Genomic DNA, 15,014 nt, shown 5'->3' on the forward strand with positions numbered 1-15,014 from the left:
AAAAAATAAGATAACAGATTTTGGTTGAAGGTTTCCCTTTGTAGCATGACAATTACTTCCCTTCACACTTCTCATGAGAAGATGTCATTTGTCTTGTCTTTTGGAATGACTTTATAGCTTTACTGAAATACACTTTGGAACAAAACTTGTTGAAGTTCCTTCATTATTTTGTTATGAATGTCTGAATCCATTAGATAAAAGCATACATCAATAATAGCTACAACATAAAACATATACTTAAAATTCACAGCCCTAAATAAATACATAGCCTACATGCAAGCTAAAGATGTGTTTTGTTGTGTTTGAATGTGAGAACATGTGAAGTAAAATTGGTGTTTTTTATTATTTGTATCATCAGTTCAAGTTGTGTCTTTCTATGTTATTTCCTCATGGTTTACTTGATGCTGATTGGTTGAGATCTCTGGGCCACCATATTATGCAGCCAATAAAGTCAAGTCTTCTGAGGGCAGTTTAATTTGTTGATTAGTAACTTCATGTGCAGGTGTGGATAATCACTGACACTCTGGCCCAATTCCAAACTTCCCCCTACCCACTTCTACTCGGTGACAGAGTGAACTCCGTCTGCAGTCACACTCACAGCTGAATGAGGCTCCCTTTTTTCAGGTGGGGTGTAAATACAGAGGGAAGCTTTGGGACGAACTCCCCTCTTTCCAGCAGAAACAGGAAATGCTGTCACTTTTCGTAACATTGGTTTCATATCAGCATCTATTAGACAAACATGTATAAAACAATAACCAAAATAAAACTCCAAAAAGTATTTTATGCCGTTTTTATTTCTTTACATTCCAAAAAACAAATGTTCTTCTGAATTGCCCAAAATATAAATGTGTAGTATTTTTAAGCTCTAATTGAATAGATATATTAATATGTCATTCATTGTTCAGTCAGACACACCTTCTACAAGGATTTGACCTCCTCATAACTCAGATCAAACCTTTATGATACAAATAGATGCACATTGTGGTGGAATAAAATATTTCCAGTGTCGAGCCTTCGTTCAAAATTATTGTAATTATACTAGGGTTTAAAATGAAACCCTCCCCTTCACCCTGTGTAGGAAAGAGGTCTCTCTTTTTCAACGTCACTCTAGGAATGTCAGCGTCCGGCTTTCTGTCAGCTCTGGTTTGTAAGAACTCTTTAGACCCGACTAAGATATCTCTGATAATGTTAGCATTGTTTCATCACAGACTTGAAAAACAGGAAGTTCTACCTTGAACTTTTATTTTCTGCATCATTTGATGTATATGTCATATATGTATAAATATGGAGGCTTGATTAATTGCAAACAATTTCAAAATCAGTTTTAAACATCTAATCATCTTTGCATTTGGTCAGTTTTCTCAAACGGATAAAAGATATAGCAAGATTGGTCTCTATAGCCATGTTAGTGTTCTTGTTTAAGACGTTATGTATTGCTTCCCTTTTTTTGATGCCTTATGACTCGAGTCTGCTTGACTCACACTTCCGTAAGAGTGAACAATATCTTGTCTTTTTTTTAATTTGTATTATTTAATTTAAAAGAAAAAAGAAAACCCTTCATGTTGGGGATGAAGTCACTGTGTGGTTAGTAAAAACGAAACCTTTCTTCCTACAGAACCTGCAACGTTGCAAATACAGCAAACGTGACAGTTCAATAATCAGGCGTAACTGGTAATGAAAAAACTGTTGTATGTCCGTAGCTTTAAAAATAGGTCACCATGTAGCAGCTTGAAGTGCCAACAGGAAGTTATTAAGGAGGATACAGTGATGCCATAAAAGGCAATGTTTGAATGAATAACCACTTCAGGGACTTTTCGAGAACTTAAAATAAGGTGTTGCACAAAAAACTAAATATCAAAACCATAGCGTTACAAGTAAAGGTTATAAGGCTGCAACCAGTTAAAACAGTTACTAGGTTTTAAACAATACTTTTTATCTTTATGTAATAAATGCACTTAATCTGGAGTTTTATATTAAAAAAACCTAATGATTAAACAAATGACTATTTGAAATGAGCCTTCATTATTTAACTGCAGATATTAACACGTAATACAGATCATTGAGATGCACTTTTCACTCTGGGAATAACGTGTTTTACATTACAGTGTAGAACGATGGTTTGTGTAACAAATATTTATTGTCTTCTAACATAAAAGTCTGATGCACTCTCATGGTACTACCGCTTTCTCAATGTTTTTCACACCTTCGGTCATGATAAACTATAAATAGACTTGCTCACTTCAAGATGTTTTATTTACTGTAGAGCTCATTATCATCAATACACAAACTGCAATGATATCTGTGATATTGATCTCTGAGAATATTTCATATCTTAGCTTCAGTGGTAGGAGTCAGCTGGGCTAATTGTAAAAGAAGCCCCTGGAACATTTGAAGTGCGAAAAAGGGAAGAAAGTACAAATTGAGCGAAGAAGAAGAGGAGGGTCAGAGCAGAGACTCAGCGAGACACTCGGAGAGAAGAGAGCCAGCGGAGAAAGGCAATAAAGGTGAAACCCAAACATTTTACCCTTTTTTTTATATTTAAGATATCCTGTGAATTGTAATATATCAACAAACTCATTTTTCTTTATAATTCATAAAATGCTTGAAAATTCAGCACTTTAAATAAGTGGAGTTTTCGCATTCAATGAGCGGGGAGTAGATGAGCGCTCAGATATTCAAGTTGAACATGGCAGCCTTTTTTGTTAGCAGGATAAAAACAAAACGTTAGAAAAAAAATTTCAAGAGATAAATAATCCTGAAAGCAGATCTTAAGCAACATTTATAATTTACTTCAGGAGATCAACACCCTGTATCTGAGCTGTGCCTGGCATGTTGGAGTTGTTCTTTGACCAGTCTTATCACTTGACTTTGAGAGTTTTTGTTTATTTTATGTAATTTATTTGTATTGTTTTTATTCTTGCAACATAGAGACGGNAAATATCACAGATATCATGCAGTTTGTGTATTTGATGATAATGAGCATCTTACAGTAAATAAAACATCTTGAAGTGAGCAAGTCTATTTATAGTTTATCATGACCGAAGGTGTGAAAAACATTGAGAAAGCGGTCGTACCATGAGAGTGCATCAGACTTTTATGTTAGAAGACAATAAATATCTACACAAACCATCGTTCTACACTGTAATGTGAAACACGTTATTCCCAGAGTGAAAAGTGCATCTCAATGATCTGTATTACATGTTAATATCTGCAGTTAAATAATGAAGGCTCATTTCAAATAGTCATTTGTTTAATTATTAGGTTTTTTTAATATAAAACTCCCGAATAAGTGCATTTACTACGTAAAGATAAAAAGTATTGTTTAAAACCTAGTAACTGTTTTAACTGGTTGCAGCCTTATAACCTGTACTTGTAACGCTATGGTTTTGATATTTAATTTTTTGTGCAAAGCCTTATTTTAAGCTCTCATAAAAGTCCCTGAAGTGGTTATTCATTCAAACATTGCCTTTTATGGCATCACTGTATCCTCTTTAATAACTTCCTCTTCACACTTCAAGCTGCTACATGATAACTTATTTTTAAAGCTACGGACATACAGTACAACAGTTTTTTCATTATCAGTTACGCCTGATTATTTTAATGTTTGTTATTCTGTATTATACGTTTACAGGTTCTGTAGAAAGAAAGAGCTTCCTGTTTTTTCAAGCCTGTTTTGAAACAACACTAAAATGAATCAGATATATCTCAATATGGTCTAAAAGGTTCTTACAAACCAGACCTGACAGACGTTAACATCCCTAGAGTCATGTGGAAAAAGAGAAACATTTTCCCTGAGGCAAATAAACGTTTGCCATTCAACAGAGCTTTGGGAAAGTAAGGCACAGAAGCTTATTGTGGTTGAATTAAATTGTATCAAACTAAATTACACTTCAGCTCTCAGAGCAGAGAGGATGGATGTGGTTGCCCCTTAACACATCACTGATATATTGGTAGCATCAACATTTTCATGGATATGGGGAACAGATCTGGAAAGCTTAAAAACTAAACACATTAAAGCACAACACCACTTAGAAATGACTTTCCAGTCCAATGAACGGATGAGCACAGACTCTAACATTTAAAGATGTGAAGTGTCTTGGTGACGTCAGTAAATCTGGCTGAATTTGGAGTTATAAGATATCAGTGCCAAAGTTCATCCACAGAAATGAAAATCCATCATTAGTCCATCATTTCAACCACAGCTGATGAGATCAAGAGACATTGTATCCGTAAGCAACTCCACTATGTAACAGCCTTCAACTCTCAGCCATGATGTCCTTCACATTAGAATACACAGCAGCATCCTCCTCTTCCTCATGTTCATGATGTTTTGTCTCCTCTTCCTCCATAACCACAGCCTCCTCCTCTTCCAACATATAACCTTCCTCTCCGCTATTGTCTTCCTTTTCTTCTTTTACTCCTTTGTTAATTTCAGCGTACTCCGTCTCTGTGGTCCCTGGCCTCTTTACTGCCTCCCTCTGACTCTTTCTTTCCAACATGGAGAAATCAATGCTCGCGTACTCCACTTCTTTTGGTCCTCCATTGAGATCAGTGTCTCCTTTCTCTGCTGCCACAGCTCCTTCTTCTTCAGCTGCTTCTTGGTGGTAGGTTTGATAATCTTCCGCTGCTTGACCAGCATCTATCTGTCAGGTACAACGTACAATTATACCACTCATTCAGCAGCTGCTATTTTCATCAAGATTGTGTACAAGACACGTCAAATTGATATCTGGTATATTATATACATTATTGACAACCCTATCTTTAAAATCATAGCATAATTACAATTTGAATTTAGAAAATAACTTGACACTTGTTGGAGATACTGTATTCCATCACAATATGAATCTGCTTTTATCATAGAAGTTTGATCTGAGCAATTGATACTGGGGTTAAAAGACTCCTTGGCTCTGATTGGAGGTTTTCATCACACACACACACACACACACACACACACACACACACACACACACACACACACACACACACACACACACACACACACACACACACACTATTTCTAGAAAGACTATAGATACCAGTGGATCCTCTTGACTGGCCACCATCCCCAGAGTCTCTTCCAGATTTCCAGAGTTCTTCTGTTTATTTCTACGAAAGAGAAAGTATATAAAACATCAGTTATATTTATGTATGAAGATTATCCACAAAAGAATCTACGTATTGATTATTGATTAAGTGTACCTGTGGCATTTTGTGGCAAAACAGCAAAGGACTGCTGACAGAAGTAACCCAATGAAAAAGGCAATGATGACTTCCAGCTGTGAAACAAGTTTTAATATGTTTTTGGATTGACCTGCAATCAGAAGAAACAAAAAGAAATGTTCTGTGTTTATCAATCTGATAGTCTAATTATGCAAAAATAAAGCAGTTGTCTACAGTAACTAGAGTGTTTTAGTTGACAACACGTACCCCCTTGTTCCATCGTGTTTATTCTGATGGTGAGGGTTTTTTTTGCTTCCCCATTTTCATGGATGCTTACACACTCAACAGAGGTGTTGCTATAATATTTTAAAGTAAGGCTGCTGTTGACTGTGTGGTTTAACACAGTAGTAAAGACAGAGTACTCGGTGTGTTTCTTCAACAGTGGCCATTCGATGGTGGGTAGAGGAAACCCTTCGCTGATACACACACAACTCAGAATGTCTGAATGAACCACACATTCAGAGTTGTTGAAGATCCTTGAAAACCCTGTAAACACAAAATCACAAGAAATTACAAAAAAATACTGAAATGTGAACAAAAGCGTCTGAATTAGTACCATCTACTTACAAGTCACTGTAACATCAGCATACATAGTCACCGTGGTGTCCAAGTGTTGCACGGTACAGCTGTACTGTCCAGAATATTCTGTGGTCACATTAGGGATGACAAGTGTGGCTGACCCATTGTTGCTCTGCAGGTACGCATCAGGTCCATTGTTCAGGTTTGTGTTGAAGCCAGGTTTAGTCCATGTGATATGAGACGGAGGAAAACTTTCAACACTGCAGGTTAAATTCAGAGAATCTCCATCCTTAACAGTTGTATCCCCAGTGATCAGAGTTTCCCTCGTATCTGTGAAGCACATTAACCAAATATTTAAAGTTAAGATGCAATAAAAGCTGAAAATACATTGAAGATTTTATTTCATATTATTACCCAAACACATGAATTGTTGGAATATCTGTCAAATATATGTTCAGTAAAATGCTATCTGTAATACTACATTAAATATAGGTACAATAATAAATGAATTTGCAAAACAAACGTGAACATAAACACAAATGTGTGATACGCTGTGTTGAAAATGGAATTATATCTACAGTAGAAAAATGAAATAAGGAAACTGTGTATGAGTGTTTTTTCCTGATTGCGTTCATACCGTTTTGGCCAGGGTTTTTTCTATTTCTTTTAAAATAACACTAGAGGGCGCCAAACTATAAACAAGGTATAGTTTAGACAGAAATCCCAATCATTATTATTGTCTAAAGATGAGGCTCCAGTGCAGCCAGAATGTATCTTCAGCTGTCACAAAACACTTGCTCTTATGGTTTCAGTTTCACGACAGGAAAGAAATGCAAGACATTTTCTGTATTAGACCAGTTGTACAAAATACTTACATGTGACTGTTACATTAACTTTTTCCATCAGGGTGTAGTTCATATGTCTCGCTGTGCAGATGTACAGTCCAGAATCTTCTGGCGTCACGTTTGAGATGGAGAGGATGCCGATTCCGCTTTCTTCCTGCAGGAAGGTCTCGGTGCCGTTCTGCAGGTCAGTTAAAGTGCTGTTTTGAAGACTTGGTTCTGATCCATTTTGCATATTTCGGTCAGAGTATTTAGTCCACATGATGAGGGATGGAGGGAAACTATCAACACTGCAGGTCAAATTAAGAGTCTCCCCCTCCTTCACAGTTGTATTCCCAGAGATTATGAATGTCTTCACATCTATGAGAAATAATGTAATCTGTATTATATACTGTATAGTGTTAAAGTGGCATTACATTTCAAGCTTTCCTGCAAAAACACTGTTTATATTGAAACCCCAACACAAATCAGAGAAATAGAAAGAAACACTATGATCTACTCACAGGTCACATTAAGAGCCTTTGTCTCCTCTGCAGTGATGTTGTTTCTGAAGCCGACCTCACAGGTAACATTGCTGTTGTGGTGTTCAGCTGAAGGGTTAAAGGTCAAAGTGGAGCTGTGACTCTGTGTGACAGCAGTCAGATTCTCAGTCTTGAGAGCAATGATGTTTCCTGTGATCTGAGAGTCCTTCTCTCCTGCTCCTCTCCATGTCCAGGTGAATTTAGGATCAGATCCAGAACAGAGACCAGGAGCAGTGCAGGTCAGTGTGGTCGGCTGCCCCTCTGCCAGAGGAGGAATCATCACTGAGGGCTTCTGGGTCAGACCTAAAGACAGAGCAGTCTGTTAGTGAAATCAGTTCAACAGCTTAAAGGTCGTCTTTCTCCTAAATCTGGGCAAAAATATCAGATACTTGGTTAAACATTTGCACTGGGCATTGAGTAAAAGTTATATCAGGAACTGCTGCTGTTCCTACTGGTTGCCCACAGAGGTTGACAAAAGCTCTTAATGCTGAATTACTTAATGCAGAATAGAGACTATAAATATATCAAATATGTTGGTGCATTTCATGGGTACAAAATTGAAAATATTCACTGTGAATATGTATTGTAGATCTTCAAACCTTTTACAGAGAGAACTGCTCTTTCAGGGTATGTAAATCCATCCACCTTCCCATTCAGTAAACCATCAACTCTGAGTTTATATCTTCCAGAGTCTGACTCAGTGAGGTCGTTGATGATGATGCTGCAGTTCCCCTGACTCACATCAGGCTGCAACAGTGAAACCCGTCCTTTGAACAAAGACTGAACCTTGGTGTTTAACTTGTTGGTGTGGAATATCATGTCAGAATCACCACATGTTGTAGATGATTCACATTTGTACCAAACTATATGTTTGGGTTTAAAGGCTGCAGGAGTAGTGAAAGAACACGGTATCACAACACAGAGTCCAGCCTCTGCTGTTATATCTGCTTCACCAAGAGTGATACAGTATGTTCCTGCTTCACAGTATTGTCTTCCCCAAACCGATGCACCTGTTAATACAAAATCAGGGATATAGGTTATTTTAATTTCAACAACATATCATGAAATCAAATACATTCTGATTAAATAAATGGTAAAGAAAGGCTGCTATATTACTATTTTTGTTTCATAGGCTATAACAAAAAGGCCAACTAAATGAAGTTAGTTGATCAATGCTGCAAGGACTTGTTACTTATGAGCTGGTGGAAAAACAAAACACGTAATTTGGAAGCATGTCAGGAATATAATGAAACAAAGGACACTTATCATGACATTATTGGCATTATATTTTTTTAAATCTTTCCTTTTGGCATAACAACATGATGTACAAATGCATACAGTACCTGTTTCTGCATGGATGCCCCTCACAGAGAAAAGCAGCGTTGCACAGATTAGAACAAACATCCCGATTTGATACTTGAGACCGTCAGTCTTCACAGGACAAAGTTGACACTGAAAGTGCAGCAAACATAGAGGAAGTGAACCAAAGGGAAGCTGCACCGCTGACACATAACTTAATACAGGACGTTGCACATTAAGATAATCGCAAGATTACTCTACCCTGGGGTGGGACTTCCCTGACATTTGTTAGTTTAAAGCACTTTGTGACACTTGTTCAAAATATCTTATGAACTTTAGTGTTAGCTTTTGAAAACTGCAACTTTGCTCCCCCCCAATTAATTTACTGAAATAACTGTGACATATATCATTATAAAAAAATTTCAAAAGGACTTATTCCATCCCCAAGCACTCTTTCATAAACTGAGTTCAGCCTCACTTTACCAGAAAGTCAAAGTATGTCAAAAAGCGTTTTTGTGATACAGCTAGGAGATAACATTTCCATTTAACAAATTCAATGTGACCAAAAGGCTATTTTAAACATAAATATAGATGTTGTGTCTTACCTGTTTCTTGCTGTCTCCTCTCCACAGTGATCTCTGCTGAGTGTCTCTGCTATGACCTGACTCTTCCTCTCCTCTCTCATCTATTTCTTCCCTCTTATGCAACGTCAAAGTTTCAGGGAGTTTCCCAACACCTAGCATGAGCAACACTTTTTTCGTTTGCTTGTTTTTTTCAGATCATTACATGACATTACATGTCATTTGTTAGACGCTTTAATCCAAAGCGATTTACATACATTCAATATTGTGGACAATCCCCACAGGAGCAATTTGAGGTGAAGTGTCTTGCCCAGGGACACAATGACATGCTGACTGCAGTGGGACTTGAACTTGCTATGCCCTGATTTGAAGTCCAGCACACTATCCACTGAGCCACAGCCTCAACCTCATCCTCGTGACTATGTCAATATTTTGAAAAGGAAATATGTAAATATTTATTTACATATTTACATACAATACTTGTGATTTGATATATATATATACAATCTTGTTAAATCCTAGACAACAGAAAATGATTGTAAGTACTGGTATAGTTTTCTGTCAAGCATTAATATTGAACGACGTATGAAAGGTCTTTATATCTTCTTCCTAAATCTCATAATGTGCATTGCTGCATATGGTCTGTGTTCCTAATATCTGCAGTGAATGGAGTGATGATGGCCAAATGAACAGTGTTTTATGAATTCAAAACATTAACTTGTGATAGATAGCAAAAGGCTCATAAAGAAAGTAGGGCATTTCCCCATTTCAACTGCATGCATCCTCTTAGGAAGCACTTCTGCATTTGTGTGTCTTTCTGTTTTTTATTCTGCAATATCTGAGTAGATACTGTTCTCTGTAAAGTCGCTGCAATGCAAGAGGCTAGAAAGGTCGACTTGAAATAGGTCAATATGTCTGCATACTTATGAACATTGTGACAATGTATTCTGAAATCCTGATCGGCACCAACTTCACAGCTGATTGCCCTTTACAAGTTGGCTGAGATGCCTTCTCCTGCAACACGTGCCTTCCATTTTGGTTAGAGCAATTTCAAGGACTCTGTTGTTTGACTTTTAATTGTACTGAATACTAATACTTTTGCCAAAGGGTTTTTTATGTTGTACACGTGTTTGTAGAAGCCAGGTGTTCAATAAAAAAATAAAACGAATATCCAAATGCAAACATAAATAATCAAATCCCTACCCAACAAACATATCAAAGAGGGTCGTGAGGCTAGTCCAGGAGTTTCGTGATTGCATGGTTACAACTCTTTTACAATCACATGTGTCCACAGACAAAATACAAAAAATATGGCAAAGTACTAAAAAACAAGTCTGTGATAGTTCCCAGCAGACAAAGAGTCTCCTTTTGACAAGGACGACACAAACAGAGTCACAAGGTGAGAATGTTTGAATGCAGAACTTAGGCCTGCTTGTTGTTGAGTAGTTTAGCACTATTTACTGATACTTTCATTATGTAAAGTAGCTAATTAATATCAAAGTTATGTTACACACACACACACAGCACACGCTGGTAAGTGACTGCGGTCAAGCCAGCCGTCTTTCACTTTTGAGTGCGCGATTAGTTACAGGTTTACGGTAATGCAATAAAACAACTCTGGGAAGCTGGATTTCAAAGTAAAGGAAGGCATGTGGTTCATTTCTATTATTTGCGATTGAGGAACAGGGTAATTTATGAGAAAAATTGTAGGACTTATTGCTTCATAAACTTGTTGCACAAATACTATGAACTACTTTTACTGTGTACTTTTTGAGAATGGCAAAATTCCCTCCAGAGAACAAGAAGGAGCCATGTTTGTACTTAATACTTCTAGGACTACTTGCAAACATAATATGAACTACTTTTACTGTGTACTTTTTCAGTAATTAGAGTTTCAAAGTCCTCTCCAGAGAACAAAAATGAGCATTTTTGTCAACTTTAATGTGGTCTAAAAAACATTTCTTCCATAAGTAGTTTATGAAACTGCCATGTTTGTACTTAGTACTTCTTAGACTACTTGCAAACATAATATGAACTACTTTTACTGTGTACTTTTTGAGTAATTTGAGTTTCAAAGTCCCCTCCAGAGAACAAGAAGGAGCATTTTTGTCAACTTTAATGTGGGATAAAAAACATTTCTTATAAGTGTGACATTGAACAAACACAACAAAACACAGCTAATGCTTGTATGAAAGTAGGCAATATATTACATTTAAGGTTATGAATGTAGCATAATCTATTTTATATGTTGTAGCTATTACTGCATTTATTAGCTTTTTCTTATGGACCCGTCTAAAATGCTGATTATGTCCTGTCATTACTTTTTAGCTTTCCAACTCTGCTAAGCATATTTTGCCTCTTGCATAAAAAGGTCTGAATGATAAAAAAAAAACCTTTGCTATTTAATATCTTTTTTTATGTTAACCAGCTGATACAACATTCATACAAAACCAATGAGGGTCTCGGAGCTTCAACATTTTGTTTTGTCCAGAATTAATTTACTTCAGTGAAGCTATCTGACATTAATTTCAGAAGGCTTTGCAGACATGGTGGAAGCGCAGAGAGATTATTTACTGACTTAATCATTTTAAAAGAAGTGTGACCTTAATCATTTTGGATTTACGCAATAAGGGAATACCTTCAACCAAATCTGTTTCCTATGGTTTCTATGGTTTGTGGTTCCTGTGGTTTGGTTCTTTACATCATAATGGAGTTGTACAAAATGAGCCATTTGGTCAGACAGACAAGGTTGAATATTCGTCTGACTTTCTTCTTTTTTTTGTGATACGTTGTAATGTAAAATTGTGTGAAGTAAATTAAAATGACTCTTCCTGTCAGGATAAATTCTTCTTTTTAAAGGTAAAGCGTACAGAATGAATGCAAAACACATTGTTAACAATACTGATCCTTTTATAATGACAATTTTAATACAAATAATAATATACACAATAATCAATGTATTTCACTTATGTTTTTTTTCCAAATCTTCATAAATATATCTGAAAAAGCACAAGCTACAAACGACTGTGATTGTACTGCACTTTCCCTGATCTTCTGCTGGGCAAATAAAGGTAATTCTAATGTAATACGAAAAAAAAAGAATAAGATAAGGTAAGATAGTACTTTATTGATCCAAATTTGGGAAATGTTTGCGTTGCAGCAGCATAAAAAGACATGGCATTGTACAATAGGAATTCAAGACAGGTGATAAACAAGAAAGTAGAAAATATACATGTTGAATTTAACAAGGTATTATATATATAATATACTGTAAAAACACAAAATATAAGTGGCAGTTCAATGAAAAGAATGTCGACATTTGAAACTAATACAATATTGCACTTTTGACGATACGATCAAAATCATCCTCTACTACACTCAGGTAAAGCTGGTTAGTTCAGAGGCTGGGCGATAACTTCATAATCAGATGACACGTCTGTTTTCTTGATTGACATGTAGGTTCTGTCTTCTTGGTTTGGTTTCACCTTTTTTCTTGTGTGCCTTTGGAGAGAAGAGATGTTGTCTAAAACTGCATTGACAGAGCCTTGCAAGCAATAAATGTTGATATACAGTACTGTGGTTACATACCAAAGGAACATGATGAGGATTATGCTGATGACATTTATAAAAAGAGAAACAGCAGCAACGAGAACCCAGGGAAGCTGTGCACTTGGTCCATGTTGATTTGCTAGTAGAAATGACAGAGGGTGACAAGAGTTATATTAATGCTGTAAAGTCAGTATAGCTACTAACACCCCATGTTATGGATATGTACCTGTAGGTGACCAATACCAAAATATACACAGATGGAGTTATCAAATATATTCACATGAGAGATGATTGTGGGGTTTGAATTATAGTTGAAGAAAAGGATAAACCAGTTAAATTACAGTACATGTACTCTATTGGATCACAATTTCATACGATTTTACGCATAATGTGTATTTTCATAGAATCAATTCACGAAACCGTTTCTTAAAAGACCAACAGAAACTATGTTTTTGCTGGTTATCAGTCATTGGTTATGAATGTGTTTACCTTCTCGCTTCTGTGAAGTTATAACAGGGATGGTGTGTTGAACTTCCCCAACTTTGCTGCGTCCGACACACTCAACAACAGTGTTGCTGTGGTCCTTTACAGTTAGGGTGCTGTGGATAGTTTGGTGTGACACAGTGGTGATGACGGAGTACTCAGAGTGGTTATTCAACAGCGGCCATATGATGTAGGGTAAAGGAATCCCCTTACTGATGCACACGCAGGTCAGGACCCCCGACTGAACCTCACACTTTGAGCCATTTAGGATCTTTGGATAGACTGTTGACACACAGAGTCATAGCAGTGTGAGTCAGCTGCAGCATTTGAGTAACCACACAATATCCTGCTTACCCTTTCATTCACTTCAATTCATAAAGGACATAGGTGCTTACATGTGTTCCTACATTTAAATAATTGTACTAATGAAATAAGTGGAAAACTAGATTGTGACTTTAATTAGTGGAAGTTATTTGAATTGGTTAATAAATGTCATAGGAATAGGAGCAATTGAATAAATATGCGTTGCACATGTCATATGACCTTTAAACAATCTTCTGATCCTCATCAGGAACAAGGTGTTAGTAAGGCATCAGATATTTTGCCAAAAACAGATCTTTCCCAAAATGTAGATCTTAAAGCTGCAAAACTTCAAACATTTCTCAGAAGATCAGCAGGAGCTTTGATAACTGCTTTCCTTTTTAAGAAAATGTGACGTGTTTAAGTGTAGTATGTACAATACTCACAGGTCACATTAAGAGTCACAGTCTCCTCTGCAGTGATGTTTTTTCTGAAGCTGACCTCACAGGTAACATTGCTGTTGTGGTGTTCAGCTGAACATCACTGCAGAGGAGACTGTGACTCTTAATGTGACCTGTGAGTATTGNGACGTTTTCAAAGTAAATCGTTTTTAATAAACGTGATATCAATTATCGACCCAAATAATCGAGATTATGATTTTTGCCATAATCGAGCAGTTTCTAAAGTGGAGTAAAGCCCAGTAGTCATATGTGCAAAACTATCATCAAGATAATACAGCTATATTAGTGTAGTTCAGCTTTCTTTCTATAAGAAGACGCGTTCTCCTTTCATCATTATATACATACAGTATCACTAATGCTGAGTCCACGTTATATCAAAGTAACTGTTGGTATGAGTGTCCATTTTGTAAAAACGTTCACATTGTCATTGAAGCTTTAATTATGACCAGTGCACTTAAATGTTCTCAAACCTTTTATTCAATCAATAACACAGATGTGCTGAACAAACAGTGATGCCTCATATAAACTAAAGGTCTGTCAATCAAACCTAAATGAACCAATTCGACACATTGTCAAATATCAAATGCAAACACTTTTTATGTAGTCCCACAAGATGATCATGTGACTTTAAAAACAAAAGCAAGTAACATTTTTAAGCATTTAGATTTTCTTGGTAGTGAAATGGATAGAGACCCGTGGCTGCCTTGAAGGTGGGAAAATACATTTAAACATTTGAACTAGTGTCATGCTCTGAAAGGCAGATTTGTGGCCATTGGGGTAAGAAATGCAAAGTCACTGTTCTGGTACTCTAGTTTCTGTGGCCTCTGAAGCGTTTACTTGGGTCTCAAAACTGTGACAGATTTGACTCATATTGGTCCTCATTCTCCGCATCTCCCCCTCCCAAAATCACTTCCTGCCTTTTGTTATAATGAAAAAAATAATAATGTGGATGTGTTCTCAATCAATACAAAATAATCGAATATGCTCAGTCCCATTCAGCATACAGCGACTGTCCATGGGGGATTGAAAAGGCCACGGAGCTCAAAGCCTCACCCATATTTGTTGGGGCGAGGAGGAACAGTGTGGCCCTTTGTGGCCCCATGTTTATTTATGAATGACTGAGCCTCGGAGCGAAGCCTTAGAACAATGCTGCTTCACTGAAGGACTCATTTTCATTAGGGGAGGGGTGATGGTGGTGATGATGATGATGATGATGATGAGGGTGGCAGCAGTGGT

At 36.8% G+C, this 15,014-nt stretch overlaps 2 protein-coding genes across 2 annotated transcripts; both read right to left on the reverse strand.

Annotated features, from left to right (window-relative positions):
* Positions 1-3,147: 3,147 nt before the first annotated feature.
* LOC104962016 (sialic acid-binding Ig-like lectin 10) lies at positions 3,148-9,147 on the reverse strand. The gene is made up of 10 exons (XM_010790401.1): positions 9,010-9,147; positions 8,449-8,557; positions 7,705-8,115; positions 7,088-7,408; positions 6,618-6,944; positions 5,791-6,072; positions 5,431-5,709; positions 5,203-5,314; positions 5,040-5,109; positions 3,148-4,643 (listed from the first exon to the last, which is right to left on the reverse strand). The coding sequence occupies exons 1-10, from the start codon at positions 9,145-9,147 to the stop codon at positions 4,257-4,259; spliced, it is 2,436 nt and encodes an 811-aa protein (XP_010788703.1). The 3' UTR covers positions 3,148-4,256.
* Positions 9,148-12,208: 3,061 nt separating this feature from the next.
* On the reverse strand, positions 12,209-14,880 carry LOC104962018 (uncharacterized). Its single transcript, XM_010790402.1, has 5 exons — positions 14,832-14,880; positions 13,764-13,850; positions 13,024-13,299; positions 12,574-12,673; positions 12,209-12,486 (listed from the first exon to the last, which is right to left on the reverse strand). Exons 1-5 carry the CDS (start codon positions 14,878-14,880, stop codon positions 12,378-12,380), a joined length of 621 nt encoding a protein of 206 aa, XP_010788704.1. The 3' UTR covers positions 12,209-12,377.
* Positions 14,881-15,014: the final 134 nt, after the last annotated feature.

Source organism: Notothenia coriiceps, unplaced genomic scaffold (genome assembly GCF_000735185.1).
Source record: "Notothenia coriiceps isolate Sejong01 unplaced genomic scaffold, NC01 NC01_scaffold00034181, whole genome shotgun sequence".
Classification (NCBI taxonomy): domain Eukaryota; kingdom Metazoa; phylum Chordata; class Actinopteri; order Perciformes; family Nototheniidae; genus Notothenia; species Notothenia coriiceps.

What these genes read in the sequence shown, in the direction of transcription:
- LOC104962016 (XM_010790401.1), bottom strand. Translation starts at nt 9,147, where the DNA reads ATGCTAGGTGTTGGGAAACTCCCTGAAACTTTGACGTTGCATAAGAGG. An exon ending in AGTTAATGTAACAGTCACAT is followed by an intron (nt 6,073 to 6,617) that starts GTAAGTATTTTG and finishes TGTGCTTCACAG; the next exon opens with ATACGAGGGAAACTCTGATC. An exon ending in TGCTGATGTTACAGTGACTT is followed by an intron (nt 5,710 to 5,790) that starts GTAAGTAGATGG and finishes TTGTGTTTACAG; the next exon opens with GGTTTTCAAGGATCTTCAAC.
- LOC104962018 (XM_010790402.1), bottom strand. Translation starts at nt 14,880, where the DNA reads ATGGGGCCACAAAGGGCCACACTGTTCCTCCTCGCCCCAACAAATATG. An exon ending in AACTTCACAGAAGCGAGAAG is followed by an intron (nt 12,674 to 13,023) that starts GTAAACACATTC and finishes CATTTCTACTAG; the next exon opens with CAAATCAACATGGACCAAGT. An exon ending in ATCCTCATCATGTTCCTTTG is followed by an intron (nt 12,487 to 12,573) that starts GTATGTAACCAC and finishes TTCTCTCCAAAG; the next exon opens with GCACACAAGAAAAAAGGTGA.